This window comes from Stenella coeruleoalba (genome assembly GCF_951394435.1).
Source record: "Stenella coeruleoalba genome assembly, chromosome: 3".
Taxonomy (NCBI): domain Eukaryota; kingdom Metazoa; phylum Chordata; class Mammalia; order Artiodactyla; family Delphinidae; genus Stenella; species Stenella coeruleoalba.
In genome coordinates, this window is record NC_137148.1 from 162,117,796 (window position 1) to 162,145,561 (window position 27,766).

The window sequence follows — 27,766 nt, forward strand, 5'->3', positions numbered from 1 at the left end:
GGCGCGGGGCTCGGCCCGAGCTCGGGAGGTAAGTGCTGTCCACCGAGACACCCCCGAAACCCCCTGGCCCACGCAGCCCCCCATGCGCACCGCGCCTGGCAGCCCGGCGGTCCCGGGGGTCAAAGGCGCGGCGGGGTGTGAGGGATGGAGAACAGGGGGTGGGGGGGCTGCGCAGTGGGCTCCCCGTCCTTCCCCCCGCTCCCTCGTGATAACTGGGGATCCGCGGAGGGAGCTAGAGACCCCTCCCAAATCCTCCATCTCCTGGCCTAGAACTGGAGCGTACAGCGGGGCAGCTATGAAGCGAGACCCCTCCCCAGATCCCTTTATTCTAAGCCTGGATCTGGGTCTAGGTTCCGGGGCAGAGATGGGGACGCCACTCTCCCTCCGGCCTGGGACCCAGGACAGCCGAAATGGGTCCCAATTTCCCTTTTCCCAGCTCTGGCCTGTAGACCCCTGGGGACCAATATGAGGAACCCCTTTTCTCTGCTATGAACCCCGATCTAGGCCTGGCCGAGGAGCTGGGGGTCCCCTGGTCCCTCCTCTAGAGTGTCCTTTTCCAGCCCCCCCGAGCACAAGGATGGGCGGTGGAGGGGCCTTTCACTGGCGTCCTCTGCAGGGACCCCAAGTTTGGAATTCTAGCGAGGGGTCAGTGTGGGGTCCCTTGCCTGCCGGGCCAGGCTTAGAGAGACTTGGAGCATGGACTTGGTGGTGGTCCCTGCTTCAGTGGGGTTGGGCAGCGAGCATCTGTTCCCAGGGATTAAAATAAATCGTAAATTAGGATCTTGCTGGAGGCTGGCTGCAAGTGAAGTGCGGAGGAGTGTTGGGGGGTGGGTGGCCCCTCCATCTGCCTCAGATCCCAGAATTTGCCTGCCCCAGCCGCAGTGGGGACCTGGAGGTGGCTTTGGATGGACCTGACTCACTGTTGACCTTGGGCAGGTGACAGACCTCCCTGAGCCTTGATTTTTTTTTTTTTTTTTGAAAGTGGGCTTTGGAACCTGTATTCTACAGATTCTGAAACCCACCCACCCCATCTTTTGCCAAATGTAACTCCACCCTTTTGCTAAAGATGTTGGTGGTTGGAGGAGAGAGAGCAATAGGTTTGGAGATCTCCCCATATGCCTTGCTGGCCTCTGAGCCTCAGTTTACTACACTGCAAAATGGGTTGATGTCACATTCTGGCATTGCTGGAAGGGTTGCTCTGCCAGACAGTAAAACATATTGCCAAGCTGCCATCATCAGAACAGGGGCTCCTCCACTCTGGTCGCACCCACTGGACTGCCCGGGGCACAGCCTGACCCACATACCTTCACCCACACCAGGGGCAAAGCCGGTACCTGGGCAGGATCCTGGGCAGGAGGAGGTGGGAGGCACTGGGCCAGTCTAACCCCTATCCCTTGGGGCTCTTTCCCTGTGGTGGGACTGGGAGTCCAACGCTCCCAGGTTCAAACCCAGCTCTCCTGTGCATGGCTTTGCCCCTCTGCACCTTGATGTGTTCTTCTGTGAAATGGGCTGAATCGCCCTTGGAAGATCAGAGCAGACTGTGAGAATGGGAGTGCTGCAAGTGCAGACATGATCATTATAATACTACAATCATTATCATACAATATTATAATTATTATAATATTGTAATTATAATACTAAATACATAAATGTAATTATAATACTAAATACTAAATACATAAATGGGGTCAACAGCTGACTCGGGTTGGGGCAGGGGTAGGAGAGAGGGAAGTCTGCAAGAGTATTGCCTGCTGTGTCTCCAGAGCTCGGTAGTCAGGTACACAGTTGGTGCTCAATAAGTGTTTTCCAAGTGAAGTGATGGAGAGGGAGGAGACCAGGGCGGGAGGACTGAAAAATTCCTGAGCATAAGCTCAGATGCCGTTCACAGCCCAGTCTGTGTGACATGGGGCCGGTGCCTCAGTTGTCTCATTGGGGTAATGGCTGAGATGAGACACTGCTTCCAAGTGCCATTGTGAGAATCAAGCCAGATTGTGTAAATGGGCACAGCCCTGGTGGTCAGCCTTAGAGGGGAGGAAGCACATGACAGAGCTGGTCCTTGAAACAGCATAGCCAAGCGGCCAATCACAGGAAAGGAAGAGAAAAACCCCAAACTGGCCCTACTGTGAGCAAATTAGAGTCCAAGGGGGAGCAAAATGATATCCTGTTTCGCAGAACCTTAGAGGCCCAGAGAGGTCAGGGGCAGCCCAGGGCCACCAAGTGAGAGGTCAGGAGCTCCAGACAACCCATCAGGAACAGGAGCCCTGCGTTCTTTGCTGACTTGGTTCCTGTCTTGTTTTATCTGCTCCGAGACCTGCTCTAATTCTGAACCGGCAAGAAGCCCCAAGGTTTTGGGAATTGGTGCTGGGGAGGGTAGATCTCTGGGCAGCACCCAGAGCCTGTGTCAGCCACCTCCCGGAAGGACTCTTCCCCAATTCCAGCAGCCAGAGGATGGGGACATCCAGGTCCACTGACAACCTGCTGTGTGACCTTGGGCAAGTCCCTGTCCATCTCTGGACTTTGCCCTGGCTCTCTGGAGGCTGGGAGACCTGGGTTCACGCAGGGCTGACTTCATCAGACACAGTGACCACCGTGTCTCAGGCACAATATTTTAGGGGTCTGTAAAGGTGTTTTAACTTCTTTTAAAATCAGAAGGGGAAAAAAAAACAAGCTTTGGGGTCAAAGCAAACATTTAATATATGGTATTAATATATTCGTCTCTATGCCAAATGTAATTGTAAAATATAGTTTAAATTCTCTTTTTTTATTGGAGGAAGGGGCCCATGAAAGCAAAAGTGCCTCTGGCCTATGAACGTCCTCAGGCGGCCCTAGGTTCGAGTTTTGGTGCTCCCATTCATGGGCTGTGCAACCTTGGGCAGGTGGACTCCCCTCTCTGAGTCTTGGGTCCTCCCCCAGTGAAGCAGGCATCATTGGTCCCCCTCAGAATGGTGAGGTGTGGAATGTTTAGCCCAGGGTTGGTGCTCAATTTGTGGGTACTATTATTTCACAATTGTTGTCAAGATTATTTGCTTGGTAATAATAGCCCCGGCTAGGGGCCTCAGTTTATCCGCCCAGGACCTGCACGGTGCCAGGGAGGTCCCATGGGTGCTGTCTGGAGGGGGAGGGGAGGTGGCTGTTGGGCCGTGGGCGGGGCAGGGTGAGCTTCCTGTCCCCCAGGCACAGGGGCCTCTGCTTGGTGCTAACGGAAGTGGCAGGGGCCACGTGGCTCTCTCCTGGTGCCTGCCCCAGCTGACAGGGGCTCTGGCCCCATTCACTGTCTGGTGAGTTTGAGCCCAGGCCAGGAGGCCCCCACTGCCCCTCCTTGCCCCGCTCAGGAGCAGAAGGGATACCGTTCTACCTGGCCCGGGTTTCAGGAGAAACAGTAGGTGTCACTTCCTGGGCTGGGCTGGGGCCTGCGCAGGGCCACCCTTTGCTCTGCCACCCCGACCCCCATTACGACTCTTGAGTGGCGGGAGGGATGGCAGGGTGGTCGGGGGAAGATGGAGATCCAGAGCCATGTGTGGAAGTTTCGAACAGGAGTTCTTTTGCAGACAGGTCAGGGACAAAATCATAGTGACCTGGGGCCAGTGAGTGACCTCTCTGTGGCTCAATTTCCTCATCTGTAAAGTTGGGATTGAGCCTTGCGGTGTGGTTGTGAAGGCTGAATGAATGTGTGGTACCTGTGAAGAGCTGGGCACAGCGCCACACACACACTCGTGCTCAGTGTATGTTGGGGGAGGGGCAATCTAATGGGAGTTGTGAAAACAGTAGCAAGATGCTTGGTTTCTGGGGAACTTGGGCCCGGTGGCTCCTAGGATCCTCCAGAGCAGCACTGTCTAGCAGAACTTTATCTGCGCTTTCCAGTTGGGTGGCCACCAGCCCCATGTGGCTCCTGAGCCCTGGGAACAAGACTGGCACAACTGAGGAACTAGGGGTTTAACTGTATATAATTTTATTTAGTTTAAAATTAAGTTGCCACATGGGACTAGTGGTTCCCTTATCAGTTAGCATAACTCTAAGGGATTTGGAGATGCTCAGGGTCTAGGTCATGGCCAGGAACTAAGAAATGAGATGGGAATTTAGGGCTTTTCCCCCTTGGGATGTCAGCTTAGCATATCCCCAGCTGGACTGGGTTTCCTCAGGGGCTACACTAGGAGCTAGAGTTTCTCAGGGGCCCCAGCATCACCCAGCACAGGGTGGTGGTCGGGAATGTTTGTTGAATCAAATAATTGTTTGCCTGGTGAACACCTATTCATGCTTTAAAACCCCAACTTCCACGCCCCCTCCTTTAGTCCAGGTCCCCCAGTCCTTGTTCCTCCATTTGGTTCAGCTTTGACCCTGCAGGACTGGGGTATCTGTGTTCAGCTCTGTTTTCCTAGACTGAGGGCTCCTCAGGAAGCAGGCCCAGGGCTGAATCATCTCATGGACCCTGGTATTGTCCTGGCCAGGTAGGCACATGGTGGGTGCTGGGTGACTTACAGAAGTCAAGTGACCAGGGACTAGCTGATAATGGGTCGAATTAATCTCACTTTCAAGATTAGAAAACTGAGGCTCAGAAAGGGGCAGCCTTGTCCAAGGTCCTTGCTCAGTCCTTTCCTGGTGAGGCCCAGGGAGCTTTCCCATCCTGCAGTCACCAGCCCCGTCCCTGCTGCTACTGTGCCTCCTGGGCTCCCAGCTGCTGCTGAGCTGCCTGCGGGGTCATGAATTATGGATGAGGCTTGCGGGCTCCAGTGACAAGCCCAACCTCAAGTACATGCCAAGGACACCAAGTGTCCCTCCCTCTTCTGGTGGCTTGGCCCTGCCCCCTCTGCAGGGAGGCCTGGGGTCCTCCAGCAAGACCCCTTCTAGGCATTCCCTCTTGTTTTGCAGATGGGGAAACTGAGGCACGGAGCTGGACAGTGACTCAGATACCAGGTGAACATATTGGCTTCCAGGGGGTAGGGTTGGGACTCATAGGGGCACCAGTGTCAGCTGGGTCACCATGGCGAGGGATGAGCTGTCCATTACAGGAGTGTGCATGACATGGAGACTGTTGTAGAGGGATTCAGGAGACCCCGAGGGAACCTTAGGGGCACTTCAAGGACCCCGAGTGCCATGTGGCCGATCACAGTCCCAGTGTCCACCTCTCACCAGACCCTCTTCCCACAGGAGCTGCCCAGCGTGGGGCTGAGTGCTCAGGTTGGGACTCAGCTGGCACGAGTGCAAATCCACTGTCATTTCCTGGCTGTGTGACCTTGGCAAGTAGCTTCCCCTCTGGGCAGGGCTCAGTTTTTCCATATGTGAAATGGCCTAGAGCTTTTCTACCCATCCCTGACCATGAACTCCTATTCATGCTTTAAAACCCCAACCCCTATGCCCCTTCCTCTAGTCTAGGCTCCCCTAGCCCGTATCTCTTCATTTAGTCTGACCCAACAGGGCTTGGGCATCTGTATCCAGCTCTGTCCCCCTAGGCTGGGGGCTACTTGAGGACCATGCCCAGAGCTGTATCATTTCAGGGGCCCTGGCATACTCCCAGCCTTGGGGTTTTTGGTTCCTTCTCCATCCTCTTTCTCCCTCCTCCACAAGGAGAGCAGTTGGAATTTCCCTTCCTCAGGCCCGAGCTGGCTATGACTACAGCTCAAACTTGCCTCTCTCTTCAGACAGGCACCAGACGGGAGCCTTCGGGGGTCTCCATAGAGGCCATCAGAATGTCATATTTTGGGGAGTATTTTTGGGTAAGTAAGATCCGCTGTTACTTTGGTGGGGGCTCCTGGAAGGGCTGTGGGGGCTTTTATGGAGATGGAGGGACCTGGGGGCTTGTGGGCAGAGTCTTGGGCAGATGGAGGATCTGCAGGGGATAGAAGTTAAAGTGGGAAAAGTCAGGCTGGGTTTGAATCTATACCCCCAGATGTCATAGGCCTTGTGATCTTGGGCAAGTCACAGGTTGAACAGGGAGACTGAGGCCCAGAGTAGGAATCTCTCACCCGAAGTTGCCCAGTGAGAAAGTGCAGAGTCAGGGCTCAAACCCAGGGCCAGACTGAACTTTCAGGATCCAGGATCATTCCAGCCAGGGAATTTCCACATCTTCCCCATCCTGGAGAGTTGGGGGGTTTTCTTCACTTGACCCCTAGGGACCCGCTCACCTGTCTGCCCTCCAAGCTGGGGACCACATACTGTGACTCAAGGAGCCAAGTGAGACAGACTTGTTTTTATTCATTCACTCCCTCCCTCCCTCCCTGTCACCACCACCCCACACCCAGCCAACTCTGGGAGATGCTGGACCTCCCAAGAGATTCCATCCAAGCCCTGACCCTGAGAAGCCTCCAGTCTGGGGGACACAGAGCCAGTAAGATACACCCAGCCCTGTAGGGTCAGAGGTGAACCCAGTCTTGGGTATGCCCAGAGGAGGAGCAAGGACACAGAGCTGTGTTTGCCATGGGCTTTGAAGGCTGATTTTCCAGGATGTCAGAAAGGCATTCTGGGCAGGGGGAGCAGCCTGGGCAGAAATCCAGAGATGTGACACTGGGTGGCCAGTTGAGGGCACAAGGACTCCTCCCGCAGAGCTAGGCTAATGGGGAGCCACAGAGGATGTGTGAACAGGAGAATCAGGCAAGGACCAGGGCAGAAAGCCCCTTCCTCAGTTGCAAGCCCAGAGCTTGCAGAGGAAGCTCAGTTGCTAGGCAACCCGTTGCCCATGGCAACAGGCCTTTCTCCCTCCCCAGCTGGGGCTCCTCTTACTAGCACTTGCTTTCTTAAAGGGGCTGCATCCCCTTGCCAATTGCGGAGTGGTGGCGGGGGAACGGACCTCCATCTCCTTCCCAAGGGTCAGAGTCCCTGGATTTGCCTCTGAATGGCTGTGTGACCCCATCAAAGTGCTGCCACTCTCAGAGGCCCTGGTGGTGATCTGTGTAAGGGGTGGGGGTTGACCGTTTTGAGGATCGGTGGTCGCCCAAGTATTGGAGCCCTGACAGCGGCACCTACATTTCTTTTAAATTTCTCTTAATGGCATGCGGCACCTACATTTCTTTTAAATTCTTTTTCATTGTATGAGGCATGCAAGTTCGCTGCAGAAAATTCAGACCAGTAAAGAGAAAATAGAAGCCACCCCCAAATCCTCCTTCCAAAGATAGCCTGGTACACAGTGGATAAGAGCTTTGACTTTGGGATTTGAATTGGGCTCTTCTGGGAGCCCTTGGGCAGGTGACTTTGCATCTCAAAGCCTCAGGTTCTGCATCTGGGAAAGAGGGATGAAACTCCTGCTTCCCCAGGCCTAAGGTAGTACCCCTGGAATGTCTGTTTCTTTTAATTAATGTTTCTTTTTTAATCTATTGTTAGTATTGGTGACTCTTTGCTGGGTGACGCTGGGGCCCTGACTGGCCTGAAGGGGGCTCCAGTCAGGGGAAATCAAGCCACACAGGGATGCCCCAGTCTTGTTGGACCAAGTCAGGTCTGGAGGCATGGACGGCACTGGGGAGCCACGGGGGAAGTGTGAGCAGGAGAGGGACATGATCAAGCTGTATTAGAAAGATCTCTCTGGGGCTGGCGTGGGAGCAAGATTGGAGTCCAGAAGTTCTGAAAGAAGACACAGGCCCGAGACAGCCCCTCCCAGGACCCTCGGCTGCCAGCCCAGCCTGGGGGAGCCAGACACTGCTGGGGGCTTTGCCAGGTCTGGGAAACGGGCCAGCAGTTGGCTCTGAGTCAGCTCCAGATGCTGGCCTGGGCGGCGGTGCCTGGTGCAGCCTCACCCGAGGATCCCCTGGGCAGGGTGGGCGGAGGCCTGCTGGGGCTGTTTGCTGAGCCCTCAGCACTGTGCAGGAGGCCCTGTGTCTTGTACCAGCCTCATCTCACCAAGTCCTTTGGGAGGTGAGTGCTGTCATTGTCCCCATTTGTCAGATGAGGAAACTGAGACCCAGAGAGGTGAAGTCACTGGCTCAGAGTGACCCAGTGCATAAGAGGAGGATTTGACACTTGGGCCTTGAAAGTATGTTTCTAGGGAATTCCCAGTGGTGAGGACTGTGTGCTTTCACTGCTGAGGGTGCAGGTTCAATCCCTGGTCAGGGAACTAAGATCCCGTAAGCCGAGGCCAAAGATAAAATTAAATTAAAAAAGAAAAGAAGTATAAGAGAAAATATATTCCTGGGGAGCTGGAGGGATCAACAATGCATGTTGGGAAGTGGGGGTCTGAGGAGGGTCTAAGAATGTTCCTGAAGGAGGAGGGCCTGGCAGTGATCCTTGAGAGGTGGAAGAATTTGGATGGGTTGAGAAAGTTGCAGGCTAGTGAGCCAGGTGACAGTAACAGCCCCAGCAAGGATACCGTGGTGGGAAAGAGCAGCATGTCTGCACCATTTGCTATTTGCTGGCGAGGCCAAGAGGCTGTCCTGGGTCTTCCCCAGTCTTGGCCTCCATTTTTCCATTTGCACAGCAAGAGGGATCATCTGGTGGTGACTTCTGGCTTTATCCTTCAAGCTTCCAGGTAACTGGGAGGGTGAACCCCTCAGGTTGGAGGAGGATGAAGGAAACCATCATTTCCAGAGGGTCTGTGAAGTGCTCCCAAAGGGATCACTTTAGAGATTTGTGTCGGGAATTAAATAACATTGGATCCCTCCATGAGCTTCCTCTTTCAGTCTAATTACAAGGCCCCATTTGGTGCTAAAATATCTCGACTTCCCTCCGACCACAGCTGATCACCCTTTTTAACTGACAGCTCAGTGTTCAGACATGTTGCCTTTCACGTGTGACAGGATCAGGCTGGCATTAAAACATAGTCGTTGCCTTATTTTTTCCCGTCCCCTTCATTATGGCAAGGGGTCCTGGCTTTCCACTTAGAATAGTGGTAGGGACTTCCCTGACAGTCCAGTGGTTAAGACTCCACACTTCCACTGCAGGGGGCATGGATTCGATCCCTGGTCGGGGAGCTAAGATCCCACATGTCGTGTGATGTGGCCTAAACATAAGAAAAAAATTTTTTAAAAAAAGAAAAAAGAGAATAGTGGTAAGCATTGCCCTTTTAAATCAATATATTTGGAGAAGAAACAAGAGCCACCTTAAAGCAATGATAACTAAGTAATACCATGAATCAGCAGAAACTAGGGTTGCCTTTGGGGCTTTAGGGGACCGTGATGTGGATCATCTTGTATTTACTTCATCCCCATATGAGAGGTAGGTGACTCCCTGCCCCCATCTTAATGAGGAGCCACTACAGGTTCAGAGAGAGACAGTGACTGATCTGGATCACACAGCACAGGCCTGGCCTCTCCCACCATGGTGACCCCAGAACTAGGAGGAAAGAGGTTTGGTGCAAGGCATCAGCAGGCACCAGGGTAGAGGCTCTGTTCCCACCAGTCCCAGGTAAGAGCAAAATAGCTTTGTCCATCTGTTCGACAAACTGAAATGCCCTTTCTGTGCCCCACCCTGTACTGGATATTGCTGGGTCCTGAGAGAGGTGTCAGACCTGCATCCTGCTTTGTGGGGTTCTCAGAGAGGGAGTTTTCATGTTGAAGGGAACAGAAAACACAACTACAGTGACTTAAGCAACAGGGGTCATATTAGTTCATAAAATGGAAAAGTTGTGCAGTAGTGTGGCTTTCAGGGTTGGTTTGATCCAGCAACTCTACTCAACACACTTTTTATTCAGACCCTCTCAGGTTCAGCTTCTTTCCAAAGTTCATGGTTTCCACTTGGTTTCCAGTACCTCCTGTGACCACACAATCATTTCTGGAAAGAGAGAGAGAAAAACAGGGGAAGAGACTGTTAGAGAAAGGAACAAACAGAGGCAGAGGTACACACACACACAAAGACAGAAAGATAGTGACAGAGAGAGACAACCAGTGAGTGAGAATGTCTCTCCCTCAACTGTGGGAGAAAAATCCCAGGATTCTTTCTTTTTTTGAATTTTTATTTTATTTATTTTTAAATTTTGTTATTTATGTATTTATTCGTCACGCCTCGTGGCTTGTGGGATCTTAGTTCCTTGACCAGGGTTGGAACCCGGGCCCCCTGACGTGGAAGCGCAGAGTCCTAACCACTGGACCACCAGGGAATTCTCCCAGGCTTCTTTCTGATTGGACCAAATTAAGGCCCATGAACAATCCTTGTGATGAGGGGGAAATGCAACAGGTTGACTGGCTCAGGCCTGAACCAATCCCTACAACCAAGAGGATGGACTTCTTCTGGTTAGCTCCTCAGCCCAGCCCCTGTTGCTAGGTAACCTTGATGTCCTCTCCATCCCCTTTCTCAATCTCCACCCCCATTCCCTGCAGGGAGAGAAGAACCATGGCTTTGAGGTCCTGTACCACAGCGTGAAGCAGGGGCCCATCTCCACCAAGGAGCTGGCTGACTTCATCCGGGAGAGGTGAGGTCCCCAAGCCCCACCCACCCCATGGCCATGTCCCACAGTCCACACAGCCATGCTCATCTTGTGCCCCAACCCTGGTGCCCCCCTTTTCCCTTGCCCATTCCATCCTTCCACCACACCACACCCTGCCAGAAAGGATCCAGGCCCCTGGGGTCTCCAGGAAGCAAATGGGCTTGAAGACCCTCCGAACCAATGGTTCTCAACACTATCAGCCCCATACCCCATCTTAAATGACGATCACCAGGTTCTAACGCCTCCCCCTGAAGAGACGCTAATATGACCTACTTACAAGGAGAATTTTGAAAACTCAGTCTCGGGGCCCTGAGTATGATAAAAGAAAAATCATGTATAATGAAATAATCTGCATCTCAGCATGTCAATGCTCCGACGTCTGAGAAAACATAATAAACTCAAATGGCAAGGCAGCCTCTGCTCCCCAGCTTCTCAGCAGCTGAACGCCCGTTAAATCTGGGCAGAAAGTCCAAAGGATTATTAACCAGGTTTTTCTCTTTGTGGCTGTCACGTGGGACCTGTCGCAGCCATACAGGACAGGGGCCACTCTTTATTTCATGGGCCTTCAGACCCTGGATCCATCCACTGTTGCTTATGCTACCCCACGGGTGCCTCTCTCAGAAAATACCCCAATGGGTAACTGGTTTTAACTGGGCACACTGCTACCCCAAACAAAACTGAGGTTCTATTAGGATGAAAATGTGAGTGGATATTAGGTAGGCATTTAGCAGTGTCTAGAGGGAAAGAGGAAATACGAGTTTGTCTTCTGCAATTAAAGGAGACAAAGCATATAAAACATTTATATTATGTGCTTAAAAATTTGTTTATCTGCTGTTGCTACTGCTGCTACTACTACTGATGTTTTTACTTAAGGATTAAAACCTCTCCCATGAATTTCCAGAACACCTCCCCCTGTCAGGGGACTGTATCATTCTCCTGGAGAGACACTGCTTAGATGCTTGAGATGGGGAAACTGAGGCCCAGGGGTGTGGGGCCTTTCCCAAGTGTGCTCAGAACCTTCCCCATCCTTGCCTTGTCCTCCTACCCAGGGCCACCATCGAAGAGACCTACTCGAAGGCAATGGCAAAACTTTCCAAGCTGGCCAGCAACGGGACCTCGGTGGGGTGAGTGGGCTCTGGGTGGGGCAGGAGTGGCCAAGGGTGTGGTGCGCTGGCGGGGGGCAACAGGAGCCTGCCCTTGGGTGGACATCTCTTCACGCTTGTGATATGTGGAACAGGGAGTCATCCCCCTGCTTATGGGGCTGATTGGACAGAGGAATATAGTTCATTCATTCACTAGTTCATTCATTCATTCACTGGATATTGACTGAGCACCTACTGTGTGCCAGGCATTGTTCAAGGCACCAGGGGGCCCGGGGCAATCAAGACAGATAAAGCCTCCAGTCACCTTCATGCCCTGTTCATAGGTGTACATCTGGGATGTGTGACGAGATGGTTGTTAACCACAAACATGAACAAAGTCCTTTCCCAGGGAGAAAAGTGCTAGGAAGAGAACAGGAGCAGTAGAGGCTGGCCGCTATCTCTGGAGCCGAGACCTCAGTAATGCGAAGGAATCAGCCATGGGGGTGTCTGCAGGACAGAGACCCGGGCAGGTGGCTCAGCTAGTGCAAAGGCCCTGAGGCAGCAACGCACCGTACATGTTCAAGGAAGAGCAAAGAGGCTGGCATGGCTGCAGGGCCTGGACAAAGTGGAGATGAAGTAGGGGAGAAATAGAGGGAAGGGGCCACAGGGCCCCAACGCACAGGTGACTTTTAAACCAGGATGTGATGTGGTTCCATTGGCATTGCAAAGTTCCCTGCGGCTCCCGTGGGGCAAAGGTTCTGTCGGGGGCCGAAATGGCGGCAGCAGAGAGCAAAGGCAGGGGGGAGGCCAGAGGGGTCTTCTGTCGAGGTAGGAAAGCCCCTCAAACTTGATTTGGGCAGGTTGAGTCTCAGCTGCCTGTGAGTATCAGGCGGGGCCTGGAGTCCAGACAGAGGACTGCGGGGCCTCGGCCTGGGTTTAAATTCCAGCTCTGATATTCATTTGCTGAGGGCCCTTGGGTGAGTTATGGAGCCTCCCATGCCTCAGTTTCCCCATCTGCCACAGGCCCACCTCACACAACTGCAGTGGGGATTAAATGAATTCATATGTGTTCATGCTTAGCAGGGCCCGGCACACATTAGATACCTGAGCCAATGCCAGCCATGCTGTATGAGGGGTCCCTGGGGGGCTGGGCCTGCTGGGCCCGGGATGTGTGACCCCACCTGTTTCCAGGACCTTCGCCCCACTCTGGGAGGTCTTCCGAGTCTCCTCAGACAAGCTGGCGCTCTGCCACCTGGAGCTGACACGGAAGCTGCAGGACCTCATCAAGGACGTGCTCCGCTACGGCGAGGAACAGCTTAAGGCACACAAGAAGGTGTGTGCTGTGGGTACCACAAGGCTGGTGGATGCGGGATGCCAGCGGCTCCCAGGATCCCAGGACTTCTGGGGCCTTGGAACCTCCAGCCCCTGGTGTGTGCCTCTGAGAATTCTGTTAATTCCACGACATCAAACTCAGAATCTCACAGACCTGAGCATTGGTGAATTTCAGTCTCAAAATTCAAGAGCAGGGATCTGCAAACTACGGCCCGCGGGCCACAACCAGCCCACCACCTGTTTTGTGCAGCCCTCGAGCTAAGCATAGTTTTTCCATTTTTAAGTGGTTGAAAAAAAAACCAAAAGAAGAATATTTTGTGATGTGTGAAAATGACCCCTGATCTAGAGCATCAGGGGCTACAGATCTTGTTATTTGACGTTTCTAGACTCTGGAAGAGCCAGACCTTAGACTCTCAGGATCCCAAAATATTTGAAGCTTAGAATTCTAGAGTCATAAAGGCTTTGCATTTACAGATCCCTAGAATCTGCAGGGGTTTTTTTTGTTGTTTTGTTTTGTTTCGTTTTCTGGCCGTACCGTGTGGCATTCGGGATCCTAGTTCCCTGACCAGGGATCGAACCTGCGCTCCCTGCAGTGGAAGTGCAGAGTCTTGACCGCTGGACCGCCAGGGAAGTCTTGAGTCTGTGGTTTTTAACCCCCGTTAAAAAAGGGAGTTGGGGGCTTCCCTGGTGGCGCAGTGGTTGAGAGTCCGCCTGCCGATGCACGGGACACGGGTCCGTGCCCCGGTCCGGGATCCCACATGCCACGGAGCGGCTGGGCCCGTGAGCCATGGCCGCTGAGCCTGCGCGTCCGGAGCCTGTGCTCCGCAATGGGAGAGGCCACAACAGGGAGAGGCCTGCGTACCGCAAAAAAAAAAAAAAAAAAGGGAGTTGGTAGTACTTCATACTGTACAGTTAAAAATGGTTAAGATGGCCGCTTTTATTGTATATGTATTTTACCACAGTTTTTAAAAAATTGAGGAACAAGGAAGTTTTCTACAGGCTGATATGGAACAATCTTGGGAATGAATTATTAAGTGGAAAAAACTGAGTTTAACAGTACAGACTGTTGCCATTTGTCATAAAAAATGGGCACATTTGATGGTCCATGTGCCAGTTATTTCTGGAGAAGTATCATGGTAATAATGGGAGTTTTTTACCTGAACTCATCCCTTAAAACTTTCTGAAATGTGAATTATGTGTAAATATTACCTATTTAAAGAGTTAACATTTTTGAAATTCATAGAATACTCAGAAAAAGTATTCTCTAGGACCTGGAATCCCACAGAGTTTGGGAAGCTAGGAATTTCATGGCATACACCTGGGGTCTGCTCAGGTCCTGTACCCCAGCAGGGGCTTCAGGTGGAAGCCCCGCATGCTCTTCTCCGCTCCCACAGTGCAAAGAGGAAGCAGTGGGCACCCTGGACGCTGTGCAGGTCCTTGCAGGCGTCAGCCAGCTCCTGCCCAAGTCCCGCGAGAACTATCTGAACCGTTGCATGGACCAGGAGCGGCTGCGGAGGGAGAGCACCAGCCAGAAGGAGATGGACAAGGTGGGCACACAGCTGCAGGTCCCCAGCCACCGCTGGCCCACACAGGTCAGAGGAATTTGCCGGGGGTGACGGAGCTGCCTGCTGGGAGAGTGAAAACATATCACAGAGCGATGGTCATTGAACCTGCATGAACCACATACATGCTGGGCACCCCAAGGAGTCTACCTGCTGGGGGATGGGGCCGGGGGAAGTGCCCTGAGTGTCACCCTCTCAACTCTGTCCCCTCCCTGTGCCTCCTAGGCAGAGACCAAGACCAAGAAGGCAGCAGAGAGCCTGCGGCGTTCAGTGGAGAAGTACAACTCAGCCCGTGCCGACTTCGAGCAGAAGATGCTGGACTCAGCTCTGGTAAGAACCAGGCATCTGTACCTTAGAGACCTACACATTCCTGGGCCCAGGATGCTCTGGCCCTAGAAGTCCAGAACCTTCCAAACCCTCGACTCCAGAAACCTTAGAATCACAGGCTTAAAGCCGTAGAATTCTAGAGCCACTTAGCTATTGTTACTGTTATTATTATTTCAAAAACCAAGTCAGTTTTGTGCCTTAGTTTCCCCACCTGTAAAATCGGGGCAGTAATAGTACCTGCCTCATAGAATTGTTGTGAAGATTAAATGAGTCACCATATGTGAAGTTTTCAGACAGTACCAGGTGCATAGAAACCACTCTATGAAGTATTAGTATTATTATTTTTATTATCACTGATGAGGTTTTTGAAGAAGACAGTGCAGAGTTTAGAAGCCAAGAGTCTCCTGACATGTCATGGTAGCTGAAAAGCCTGGATTCCTGGTCCAGCCTCCATCTCTCCCCAGCTCTGCCACCTTTGGCAAGGCACTGCACCTCTCTGGGTCTCTGTCTACCCAAATGTTTGAAAAGCAGATTGGGATCTCAGGATTAAGAATCAGATTTTTTTTTCTGATTTTGCAGTGATAGAAAGTTGCAAGTGATAGAAATCTTCATTCAAACTGACAAGGAGACGTATAGGCTCAGGGAACTGAAAAGTTCAGGGGGCAGAGCTTCAGGTACGGCTGGATCCAGGTGCTCCAATGGCATTGACAGGAAGTTGTGCCTCTCTGCTTCTCAAGTCTGTTTTTCTCCCTGAGGGCTTTACTCCCAGGCAGACATACCCTCCCGGATGTGTGTGTGTGTGTGTGTGTGTGTGTGTGTGTGTGTGTGTGTTGCAAAGTAGCCACCAGCAGCCCCCACATGCATCCACCAACACATTGACTTAGGGTATGAAAGTGTTTTCTTCCATGGTTCCAGCAGAAGTCCCAGAGCTCTTCCCCAAACCAGTCACTGAGGCCAGGGGATTGGAACATCCTTATTGGTCAGGCTGGGTCACATAGCCACTCCTTGTGGCCCCACCTTCCCATTTGCCCCTCCTCTCCTGCCTCAGCGCTTCCAAGCCATGGAGGAGACCCACCTGCGGCAAATGAAGGCCCTGCTCGGCTCTTATGCTCACTCAGTGGAGGACACCCATGTGCAGATTGGGCAGGTGAGTGGGGCCAGGGGTGGGGAATGAAGCTGGGGTTCTGGGAAAGAGGGCCTTGGCCCTGCCTGATTACACACTTCTTCCGCCTGGCCCAGGTACATGAGGAGTTTAAGCAGAACATAGAAAACATCAGCGTGGAGATGCTGCTGAGGAAGTTTGCAGAGAGCAAGGGCACAGGCCAGGAGAAGCCTGGTGAGTCTGGGTATCTGTGGGGGTTGGGCTGTGGAGCTGTAGGGAAGGAACAGGACTCAAGAGGGAAGAGAATGAACCTCTCTGGGCTTCGTTTTCCTCATCAGAAAAATGGGCTGATGACAAATCTAACTCAGTAGCCCACAGAGGAAGAGGATCTGCTGCCTGATCTTATGTGTAAATCTCTTACAACTGGATACCAGAGGGACCTTGAATGCCAAGCTCAGCCTTTCAGATTTTTCCCTGAGGGCCCAAGGGAGCCATTGAGGGTTGTTGAGCAAAAGACCAATTTGAAAATGTCCAGATACAGAGTTGAGGAGGAATTGAGAGCAAAAGTTTTGGGGTCACATCTGGATTTGTGTCTTTTCTTTGTTGCTCATTGTGTGACCTTGGACGTCTGTCTTGCCTTCTCTGAGTCTCAGTTTCCTCACCTGTAAAGTGGGGATGATAATAACCGCCACCTAATGGTGTTGTGAATGTTCAGTAATTTGATGCAGATAAAGGGCAAAATGTGTACCTGGCACATAGTAGGCACTCAGTAGATGCTGGTACACAGTTTACGTCCCTAGCTCTAGTCAACCACTAGGGTCTGTCTTTTCTCCCTCCTGTCTCTATAGCCCAGCACCAGCTCAGGTCACCTCTCCTTGTGTGGGCCCCCACTCTTGCCCTTCACTGGCTCCAGGTTTGTCATGCCCTGCTCCTGCTTGCATACCCTCTATGGCTCCCCATCACCCTTGAGAGAGAGTCCCAGGTCATCATCCTGGCACCTGAGGCCCAGCCCATCTCATAGACTTATGGTCCATCCCCTGAACCACCCAACGCAGAAATGCTGGAGGTAGAAGAAGTAACTCAGGCAGTGCCCCCTCCGGTCCATCCCAAGGTGGCAACCATCCAAGGCAGGACCAGAACACTTGGCCCATCCCACTCATGACCATCTCTGGGGCTGATTCAGCATCTTGGCTCAGGCCCTGGACCCTGACTGGTCTTGAGCTCAAATCCAGGTGCCATTGTGTGGCCAGAGGTATACTGCTACCCTTGCCAGGCCCAGTCTCCCCGCCCAGCTGAGTTTCTCAATCTTTTCTGTCTCAGGGCCTTTGGACTTTGAGGCGTACAGTGCGGCTGCCCTGCAGGAAGGCAAGTACGTCTGGGCCTGGATGCCCAGGCTGGACGACAAGGATGAGGGAGACAGAGCTGAATGGGAAGGGAACCCCCCCAGGGCTCAGCTGCATCCCCCTCATCTGTCCTCAGCAATGAAACGTTTGCGGGGAGCCAAGGCCTTTCGTCTCCCAGGACTGAGCCGGCGGGAGCGGGAGCCACCTGCAGCTGTGTGAGGAAGCACCCCAACCCAGCCCTGGCCCAGGCTAACCCAAGATCCCTCCCCCTGCCCAGGGTATCCCAGAAGGCCCCTGCTTAGGGTAGCCCAGGAGAATCGTATTCCAAGCTAGCCCAGGAGTCCCTCTACCCAGGCTAGGCCAGGAGCTCCTCTGTCCCAGACTGGCTCAATATTACCACTGCCCAAGCTAGTCCAGGATCCTCCTTTTGCCAAGACTAGACCAGGGCCTGCCTGTTCCCCCTTCCCGGCTGGCCCAGGATTTCTCCCTCTGTCAAGGCTAGGCTTACTGTTTCCCCACCTAATCTAGCCTGGCAATTCTTGCTCTGTTAAGATGAGCCCAAGAGTCTCCCTGCCCAGATGGGTATCACATTCCTCCCTATGCCCATGGTTTCCCTGGCTAGCCCAGGATTACCCTTGCCCGGGCTAGCCCAGGATTCTTTGCCAAGGCTAGCCCCATTATTTCCCTGCCAAGGTGAGCCCTACATTCAGACTAACTCCAGGGTTCCTCCGCTTCCAAGCTGACTGAGAACACCCCGTGCTCAGCTAACTCCAGATTCACTGCCCCGGCCCCAAGCAAGCCCCAAGTTCCCACCACCTGCAGGGCTAGTTCAGGACAACATAGCAGCCCAGGGGCTGGCCCCAGGTTCCGTGTCTGGTGTTGGGGGCGGAGGGGAGGGCCAGAGGAGGTGGGGGAGCTGACACTGACACCTCCTTCTGCATTCCCAGAGATTCCCTGGAGCCCGATTCAGGGGTGAGTGCCATGGGAGGGGCCAGGCCGGGCTGCAAGTGGGAGGGGTCCATCCCACCTTGGCCCCCCTGCCCAGACCTGGAAGCCAAGCCTGGAGCTCAAGGGGCAAGAGGTAGCACAGCTTAGGGACCAAGTTCAAATTCCACCGTGGCTGCAAACTCCCATGGACCACGTGGGAGGGACCAATGTCCCCTCTTAGCCTCGATTTGCCCCTCAGGACAGGTTGCGGCATGTTCTGTTCCTCCAAGAACCTGCCCACGAACTGCGAGAAGATCGTTATTGCCATTGGGGTTGTTTCTCGGTCTGAGTCAGGGCCCACAGGTGGAGGGGGGCATGGCAGGGTGAGATGGGAGGTTTGGTGCCAGAGAGACTAACTCACCACTTGTCCCCCCAGACATGTCCAGAGGTGGATGAAGAAGGTTTCACTGTCCGGCCTGATGTGACCCAGAACAATATCCTCCTGGCGCCTTCTGGGGGCAGTTGTTGGCACAGCAAGGACAGAGCTCTGTCCACAGTGATCCGCCCACCATTAGCAACCCTCTCTGTGTACATCCTGAGGGGAGCCTCCAGCTGTGAACCAAGCAGATTCAAATGCAGACACTCGCCCCTGTGGGGTCAGGGCTGAACAAGAGGGAGAGAGGGGAGCTTGGTTACCCCAGAGGGGGAGCCAAGGGGACTTCCTGGAGGAGGGGGTCACCGGTGTTGGGGTTTAGCAGCTGAATAGGAGTTTACTAGTTAGGACAGGGCATGCTTGTATGAAGGCTTGTGGGGGGAGGAGAATGGCAAATACATGGTGTCAAGGCAAGGGTGGCAAGTGGTGAGAGATGGAATTGTGCAGTGCCTCGAAGGGATGTGAGCAGGAAGAGATGGATCTGAGGGCTGACTGGAGGGAAACCCCGTGTTAGAATCCGCTTGGCCCCTTGACTGCAGTGCACGCACAGCGGAGCCCTCCCGCTTCTCATCCAGCGACTCCGATTTCGATGATGACGAGCCCCGCAAATTCTACGTGCACATCAAGCCCGCCCCGGCCCGGGCCCCAACCTGCAGCCCCGAGGCAGCCGCAGCACAGCTTAGGGCCACAGCTGGCAGCCTCATCCTCCCTCCTGGCCCAGGGGTGAGGCGTGGGGAGGTGCTGTGTGTGGGGCAGGTGGGGCTGGCTGGATGCCACCGACCTGATGCCACCCCTTTGTCCACAGGGCACCATGAAACGCCATTCTTCACGTGAGTAGCCTGTTAAGCGGTCTTCAGTTTGACGAGGAGCACGTGGAAGGGAGACTGGGCCTGGAGTGTGGGTGTGGGTTTGAATTCCAGCTCTGCTGTGTAACTTGGGGCAGGCTGCTTACCCACTCTGATCTCCTTTTATAAAATGGGGTCATTGTGAGAATTAAATGAGAGCCAAAAGGGATCGCTGGGGCTGGGAAAGAAGCCAGAAACTGGAGACAAGTTGGCTCAGGTTCGAACCCCTCTCTGCCTGATTTGCTGGTCACCTTGGGCCGCTGACTAGACAGCTCCAAACCTTGGTCTCCTTGGTGTGTGGAGTGAGAAGCAGTGCAGGCCTGGCGACAGAAGGGCTCAAGGAGGTGCATCTCTTGCAGGGGACACCGCTGGGAAACTACAGAGGCCTCGATCTGCCCCAAGGGCTGGCAGGTGGGTTCCATGGGAGGTGGGGCACTGGGCCCACGTGAGTGGGCAGGTGAGGGCCATCCCTGCCTCTCTCCTCCTCCCCTGCTGCCTCCCCATGTCTCCGACTCCCCTTCTCTTATCCTGGCAGGGAGTTAAGGGCGTGCCGTCTTTGAGGGACCACTCAGTCATTCACTTGATGAACATTTATTGAGCACCTTATGTGTACTTGTGCTATGCTGGGTTCTGGAGATAAATGACCAAGACAGGTGCTCCTCAGAGTCCCACTCTAGAGGCTCAGATTTTTTAAATACTAAATAAGTTAGGGCATATTCGATGCTTCCAAGTGCTGTGAAGAAACTGAAGCAGGCAATGTGATGGAAAACAGGAGTGGGTGGCTTTAGTTGGGGCCGTGGTGGAGGGGTAGCAGGGGAGGTGCGAGGACTCTGAGCTGAGCCCTGAAAAGGAGCAGGAGGTGGCCGCAGGGAGATCGTGGGGGACAGAGCTCAAGACCAAGAACAGCAAGTACAAAGGTCCCGAAGTGGGAGGAGGCGTGGAAACGCCCCTCTTGTCCATTCCCTGTCCCCAGCTGTGCAGAGAAGCTGCCATCGGACGAGCAGGTTTCCAAGAACCTCTTTGGGCCTCCCCTAGAGTCCGCCTTTGACCATGAAGATTTTACAGGTGATGGGGGTGGGGCTTCGGGGACGCGGGCGGCCAGCAGGAGGAAGGGTGGGGCCACTGCAAGGATAGGAGGCTCAGGACCGTGGGCCAGGCCGGAGGGAGGACTGTGGGGGTCCTTTGTGGGTCAAAGTGAGGGTGGGCGGGGCCATGGCACGAATGGGCGGAGCCGGCGAGAAGGTGTGGCCTTCGTGGGAGTGAGGATGACAGTGAGTGGATAGGCAGGCATCAGTGGAGGTGAAAGTAGCCAGACGGCATGGCCTGGGGTGGAGGGGGGGTGGGGGAGACATCGAATGGGGGCGGACCTTCCTCGACATGGGCGTGGCCTGCGGGAGGATGGACGGGACTCCGTGTGAGTGGGGTCTGGAGCTGGCTGCCCCCTTCCCTCCCCCAGGCTCTAGCAGTCTCGGCTTCACCTCCAGCCCCTCGCCTTTCTCTTCCTCGTCGCCCGAGAACGTGGAGGACTCTGGCCTGGACTCACCGTCCCACGTGGCACCCGGCCCCTCCCCGGATTCCTGGGTTCCCCGTCCAGGCACCCCACAGAGCCCACCTACCTGTAGGGTGCCGCCCCCAGAGTCGAGGGGGACGCAGCCCCTGCTGCCATCAGACTCACCACAGCCCCTCGCACCATCCCCGGGTCCCTGGGGGGTGGAGGCTGTGGCTGGAGGAGGTGAGTTCCTCCACCCCTAGTCTGAGAGTTATCTGAGTCCTGGGGGAGGATTGAGCACCTAATGTGGCCAGGGTCTGAACAGGATGCTGGGGACACAGCCGGGACCCAGGCAGGCAGAAACCCTCACTCTTGCAGGGACAATAGTGATACGGATATTTAACAAGGCAGGAGGTGGCAGGTGCCTGGTGAGGACTCAGAAGGGTAGGGCCTCCCTGAGGAGGGAACATCTGAGCTGGGATTTGATGGAGGTGAGGACGCAGCCATATGGACATGGCGGGGGAAGGGCATTCCCAGCAGAGGGCACAGCCTGTGCAAAGGTCCTGGGGTGGAAGCAGGCAAGACCCTTTGAGGAACAGTTAGGAGGCCAGTGCGGGTGGAGCAGAGTGATGAAGGGAGAAGGAGGGAGTGGAGGGGGAGATGTCGGCAGGGAGATGGGATCAGGTGGGGGCTGGTGGTCCCAGGGAGGAATGTGAGTTTTACCCCTAGCAGGGTCAGAGCCACAGGAGGGAGGGCCGTGAGCAAAGAAGGGGTGGGACCTGCTCGGATTGCAGGCTCTCTCTGACCGCTTGGTAGGCAAGGATGAGAGCCAGAGACGAGGGAGGTGAGTCCAGGTAAGTGGTGATGGGGTAACAGTGGGGAGAAGGCCAGAAGACAGTCACCGGACCCGGAGAACAGAGGAATCAGGGCAGAGGGCCTGAGGGCAGCTGAAAGGAGAGGGAAGGGCAGAAAGAGCAGGGAAGATGGGGCGGAAGAAGCTGGGGTGGGGGCGTGTCAAGGCTGGGCCTTTAGACGGCAGGTGGATGGGGGAGGCCAGGCTGGAGCACCCTGTGGACAGCTGTACGAAGACATCAGCAAGCTGAAGTGGGATGGAAGGCTGCCCAGGGAGAGGGTAGGAGAGCGCCCAGGCTGGAGCAGGGGCAGGGCTAGAGGGGGGGAGGAAGGAGGGGATTGGCTACTGGTTGGCTCCTGGGGGCCTGAGTCAGAGGGACTGTGGGCTGTGACCACATGAGGTCCCCAGCAGTGGTGACGGGGTGGCGGGGGGTGGGGTGGGGGGCTTGGTACCATCCTTGGTTAAAGAAAGAGCCTGGTTGGAGCTGGTTCAAGGGAGGGCTCAGGGGAGTGAGTGTAGACCGTGAGTGTAGACAGATGAAGTTGTCTGCGCTTTACTGTAGAACTAAGGTTCTCAACTGGGCCAGTTATGCCCCTCAGGGGACACTTGGCAATGTCACCACTGTTACTTGATTGTCACCACTTGGGGGCGGGGTATACCTGACGTCTGAGGGGTGGAGGCCAGGGAGGCTGTTCATCACCCTACAGTATGCAGGGCGGCCCCAGCATCATGAAGGATCCAACCCTGTTGAGAACCTTGGCACAGCCTGGGGTGTAGGTAGGAGGGGAGATGGGCGAGTAAGCGTTTGTAGATGGAGCAAAGCAGGGACACTAGTGAAGCAAGTGAGCGAGGGGAACCTAGGTGTTACACCATGATTAGTTAATTTAGAAGGGTGTGACTCAGACGCAAGCCAGGGTGGGAGACTACCCTTGGAACTGCCGAATGTTGGGTAAAATGCCTCTGCCAAATCCTCACCGCCCCCCCCCGTAGAGTGCCTACCTCCTGAGCATCCAGCCCTTGCTTGCATACCCCCAGCAATGGGGAGCTCACCCCTTGTTGAGCCACCAGTGTAGTGTCTGGGAGACTCAGGGTTGCAGATGGTGTCTACAGTCCTGTCCAGCACCTTCTCTGTAGCCCTAGGACTCCCAACCATCAGGGAGTCTCCTCCTATAAGCCCAACTCCCAGTTTGGGGCTGAGTTCCTCCCCTGGGGAGGTTGGAGAGGCCCAGGCAGCAGCTCAGCCATGTCTGTTCTTATGCTCATTCCCCAGACTTGATGCCTGTACCTGCTGACCTTGCAGCCAGGGAGGGCCTGGCAGCCCCACCCCGGAGACCTCGCTCCAGGAAAGCATCCTGTCCCCTCATGCGCAGCAACGGGGACCTGGTAGGGTGAGGGGGGGTGGCAGGAGCCGGGCTGGGGGTCGCCTCCAGGGTCAGCATCGGGGCACTACTGCTAGGGTGTTCACAGGCTGGCCTATCTTCTTCCCTTCCAGTCTCGTTCCCTGAGCCCCTCCCCACTGGGCTCTTCAGCCCCCAGCACCATCCCAGAACGGCCCAGCTTCTCATCCCAGACAGGACATGGTACGTGGGTCCTCTCTGGGCCTCAGTTTCACCTCTGATCCGGGTGTGTGGCTTAGTGATACAATGGAGGCCGTGTCGGCAGAGGGCGGGTTCTGGAGCCTGGGACCTGTGCTCACTCTGCCTGTCCCTCGTTCCCTCCCTGCCACCCCCAGGAGTCTCCCGGGGCCCAAGCCCTGTGGTCCTGGGCTCCCAGGATGCCCTGCCCGTGGCCACTGCCTTCACTGAGTATGTCCACGCCTACTTCCGTGGCCACAACCCCAGGTACACAGTGGTGGGGCACAGTGCAGATGGTGACAGGCAAACATAGGGCTCCCTGGGGGCTGTGCATCTAGGTTCCGGCAGGGACAGCTTTCAAATGGGTTTCATGATCTGCTTTACCGTGGAACACTGAGCTAAACAACCAGACCCATCCTGAGGGCTGTAGGAACCATGGAAGGCATTTGAGCAGGGCTAGGCATTGATGTAGCCACGGTTTAGAGGAACTCCTCTGAGGCTGCTGTGGGCGTCAAACTGAAGGGAGCAAGACCAGAGGCCAGGCCCGTGGAGGGGGCAGGTTAAGGGTGAGTTGAGGGACCAGGGATAATCTGGGGGCGGTGCCCAGCCGAAAAGACCTTAAGATCAAGCCACAAAGAGGAGGAGAGTATTGGACCGGAAACCTAAGCTGAGGACAGTTACAAAACTGAATGTTTTGCTTTGAGCTTCCTGGTGGCCTGGGGAAAAGAGAACTGGAGAAGGGGGTGTTCCTGTCTCCTTCAGCCCAGTGTGGATTCTTCCTGGTGTCTGGATTGCTGTCCAGGCAGGGACACAAGAGGTGGAGGCTGGGGCTGGGAGGCTGGCCATGGTCAGAGCCTTGCTGATTCTGAGGGACCTGGTGAACCACAGGCTACAGTGAAACTAGGAGAGAGGGGAGCGTGAGGTGCCAGGCACAGCCCTGAGCCAACGCCCAGTGCCTTCACCACCCGCCCCCACCAGCTGCCTGGCTCGAGTAACTGGGGAGCTGACCATGACCTTCCCTGCTGGTATCGTGCGCGTGTTCAGCGGAACCCCACCCCCACCGGTCCTCAGCTTCCGCCTCGTGCACACGGCCCCCATTGAGCACTTCCACCCCAATGCTGACCTGCTCTTCAGGTACTGTTGAGGAAAGGGAGAAAAGTTAGGGGGTTCCAGGGACTGGTGGGGGCCAGGAGCACCCCGGCTCTGAATTCCTGTTCTGCCTCCCGGGATTTGCTGTGTGACCCTGGGCAAGCTGCTCTCCCTCTCTGAAACTCACTCTCCTTCTGTCTTTTGCTTCCCACCCTTGCCCTTCCCTGGGAGTTATGCTTTATTGGTCCCAAGGTTAGCCTGGGAATCTGCATCTTTAGGAAGCCCTTGGTGTAGGTTGGATGCTGGAGGCCCTTGGGACGGCATCTCCCGAGGGTTGGGGTGATTATTCCCGGTCTCTGCAGTGACCCCTCCCAGAGCGACCCTGAGACCAAAGACTTCTGGCTCAACATGGCGGCTCTGACTGAGGCCCTGCAGCGTCAGGCAGAACAGAATCCAGCTGCCTCCTACTACAACGTAGTGCTGCTGCGGTACCAGGTGGGCCAGGTGGATGGCGGGGGGCAGAGGGGGCAGGGAGGGGATGGTGGATGGGGACAGGGTGAGCAGGCAGCAGAAATGGAGGCTGATAGCAATGACCGTGGGGCGAGCTGTAGGCGGGGTGGGCAGTGTAGGGGGGCCTGGCCTCCACTAGTGCAGATGGCCCCATCGTGCAGATTAGAAGAGGTCCGATCCCAGGACCTGGCAGCTGGCACCTGTCCCCAAGACTTTGTTAGAATGGGGCACTCGTCTGCCCTCTGCTGGAGACATGTTGTAACACAGCCTCTCATCAACAAAGAGCCCCTGGGGTGTCCTAGGCAGTGCAGTCAGGTCAGTTGAATGGCGGGTGGCATGGCAGGGGCAGTGTGGCTGAATAGTATGCGGTGTGGCAGGACAGGATGGCTCAAGCCGTGTCTTCTCTCCTGTTCTCCCTTCCCCTAGTTCTCCCGCCCCGGTCCCCAGTCCGTGCCTCTGCAGCTGAGCACCCACTGGCAGTGCGGGGCGACCCTCACTCAGGTCTCGGTGGAGTACTGCTACCGGCCTGGTGTCACAGCCGTGTCCACGCCACTCACCAATGTCCAGATCCTGCTGCCCATAGGGGAGCCTGTGACCAACGTCCGCCTGCAGCCGGCTGCCACCTGGTGAGGGCATGTGGGAGGCCTGGGGAAGCTCAGCAGTGCCCCCAGAACCTAGCAGAGCTCCCTTTGATACACCAACTGAAGGGTCCACCCTAGGCCTGACCATTCCCTGTGGGCTCACCTTGCTTGGAGCTAAGGGTGATATTACTAGCAATAATAATGTCTGACACCGAGAGCTTCCTACATGTCAGGCTTGTTCCCTGTTTTCTGCACACACTGACAGGCTTGGGGCTCTTAGCAATCCCTCAAGGGGTTGGCCACCATCATCCCCACTTATGGAGGGGGAGCTGAGGCACACAGAGACTAAGTCACTTACCTAGGTTCCACCAGGATTTCAACCCAGCCACCCACTGGTGGTCCCTGGCTTTCAGTCACTGCACAATGTTGCCTTTGTTTTGTACAAAAGGTAGAACCTGCCACCAAGAAGCCAAACTTATAGGGCCAAACGCATCATCTAAAAGTGCTGCAAGGCTGTAGAGCCTTCAGGAACCAGCTGCTCCACACCCCACCCCCATTTCACACATGGGAAAACTGAGGCCAGGAAGGAGACCCGGCTTTCTCGGGTCATGTAGCCAAGGGGCAACTGAGCTGGGACCCTGGGCTCCCCATGTCCTTTCTGGTGGAGACCGGACCAAGCTTCTCTTGATGCCAGGAACCTGGAGGAGAAGAGGCTCCTATGGAAGCTTCCGGATGTGTCCGAGACAGGGGGTGAGTTATGATTGTGCTTAAGGTCGTGGGGGTCTCAAGTGGGAGAGGCTTATTTCAGCTAGGGGAGAGGGAATTCCCTGGCAATCCAGTGGTTAGGACTCCACTTTCACTGCTGAGGGCGCAGGTTCGATCCCTGGTCGGTTAACTAAGTTCCCGCAAGCTGCGCGACACAGCTAAAAAAATTTTAAAAACGAACTAGGGGAGGATTGGGGATGTGCTAGGAGCAGGGCAGTGTAGCCATCAAGGAAAGCTTGAAAGGGCTTTGACGAAGCTGGAGGAGAGGGCATCCCAAGGGGTGGGCACAAGAGGTGCAAAGGCCCTGAGGCAGGATTCCTTTGCAAACCACACACAGCCCCGTGGGGCCAAAGGAAAAGGGTGCAGGACACAAGAGGAAGTCAAACGGGACAGAGCCACAGATCAAAGGGCTCGGGTGCAGGGCTGAGGAGGAGCCCAGGTCACAGCAGGACTAGGGTCGGGGAACAGGACACAGCTGACCTCAGACCTCCCCAGGCTCTGGCCGCCTGTCTGCCAGCTGGGAGCCACGCTCGGGGCCCAGCACACCCAGCCCTGTGGCTGCTCAGTTCACCAGCGAGGGGGCCACTCTGTCCGGCGTGGACCTGGAGCTGGTGGGGAGTGGCTACCGCATGTCACTGGTAAAGAGAAGGTTCGCCACAGGTACGCCCTCGCCCTGCCGCTGCGCGTCTCCGGAGCCAAGACCAGGCCGGGCTCTGAGCCCCACTCCCTGCTTCTGCCAGGGTGCGGGGGTGGGGGAGGCATTTGGGGTGTTTGGAAAGGATAGGTGGGTGTTGGGGCCTGGAGACCCAAGATGGGGGGCACAGGTGGAGAGGGGTGGTCAGGGCCCCAATGAGAGGGATCAAGAAGTGTCCCCTACAGGACTTCCCTGGCGGTCCAGTGGTTAAGACTCCGAGCTTCCACTGCCGGGGGCACGGGTTCGATCCCTGGTCGGGGAGCTAAGTTCCCATATGCCGCGGGTGCAGCCAATAAAAGAAGAAGTGTCCCCTGGCCGGCATCCTTGCAAGAACCCAAGGCAGGGAGCCAGCAGCCCCTCTGGTGCACCCATCCCCACCCCCATTCTCCCGTCCCCACAAGGGGCTGCTGGGGTCCATGGGGCAGTGGGAACAGTGAGTTACAGGGGGGTGTTTTGAAGAGGATTGGGGGATCCCAGGGTAGGGGCAAGGGCCCCCCCCGCACCCCTCACAACCCTGCCTCCACAGGGATGTACTTGGTGAGCTGCTGAGCCTGCAGAGGCCGACCAGCACCACTGGCCCCAGCTCTGCACTGCGTCCTGGTGCTCACTGACTGCTCCCTGGCCCTCCTGCTAGACCCGAGGGTCCCCCACCCTGGCCTCCCTTGAGGCCCTGACTCCATGGAGAGGATCCCAACACTCACTCTGGCTGAGCCTGAGATCCACTCCTGCTCATGCCAACTCTCATGCAGGTCCTTGGCCTTTTAATGTTCTTTAAATAAACACTCTATTTTCTAATAAAATAAATAACAAGCCTTTTCCTGCTCCAGGAAGTTTCCTTCACATCGCCAGAGAGGAGAGGAAGAAAAGACGGATGGGTGGGAGAAATCTAATCTCCTTAATAATCCTTAGCCCTGCC

General features: G+C 55.2%; 1 protein-coding gene across 1 annotated transcript; it reads left to right on the plus strand.

The window, feature by feature from the left end:
• FCHO1 (FCH and mu domain containing endocytic adaptor 1) lies at positions 1 to 27,692 on the plus strand. Its single transcript, XM_079917039.1, has 29 exons — positions 1 to 28; positions 4,867 to 4,911; positions 5,146 to 5,238; positions 5,641 to 5,711; positions 10,236 to 10,327; positions 11,392 to 11,466; positions 12,616 to 12,757; positions 14,151 to 14,303; positions 14,544 to 14,648; positions 15,694 to 15,792; positions 15,885 to 15,981; positions 17,068 to 17,112; positions 17,227 to 17,305; positions 18,038 to 18,062; positions 18,454 to 18,541; positions 19,001 to 19,173; positions 19,256 to 19,280; positions 19,655 to 19,706; positions 20,269 to 20,360; positions 20,752 to 21,027; positions 22,908 to 23,020; positions 23,130 to 23,217; positions 23,370 to 23,478; positions 24,190 to 24,345; positions 24,663 to 24,795; positions 25,237 to 25,436; positions 26,086 to 26,141; positions 26,652 to 26,816; positions 27,377 to 27,692. Exons 4-29 carry the CDS (start codon positions 5,685 to 5,687, stop codon positions 27,397 to 27,399), a joined length of 2,688 nt encoding a protein of 895 aa, XP_079773165.1. The 5' UTR covers positions 1 to 28; positions 4,867 to 4,911; positions 5,146 to 5,238; positions 5,641 to 5,684; the 3' UTR covers positions 27,400 to 27,692.
• The last annotated feature ends 74 nt before the right edge of the window (positions 27,693 to 27,766 follow it).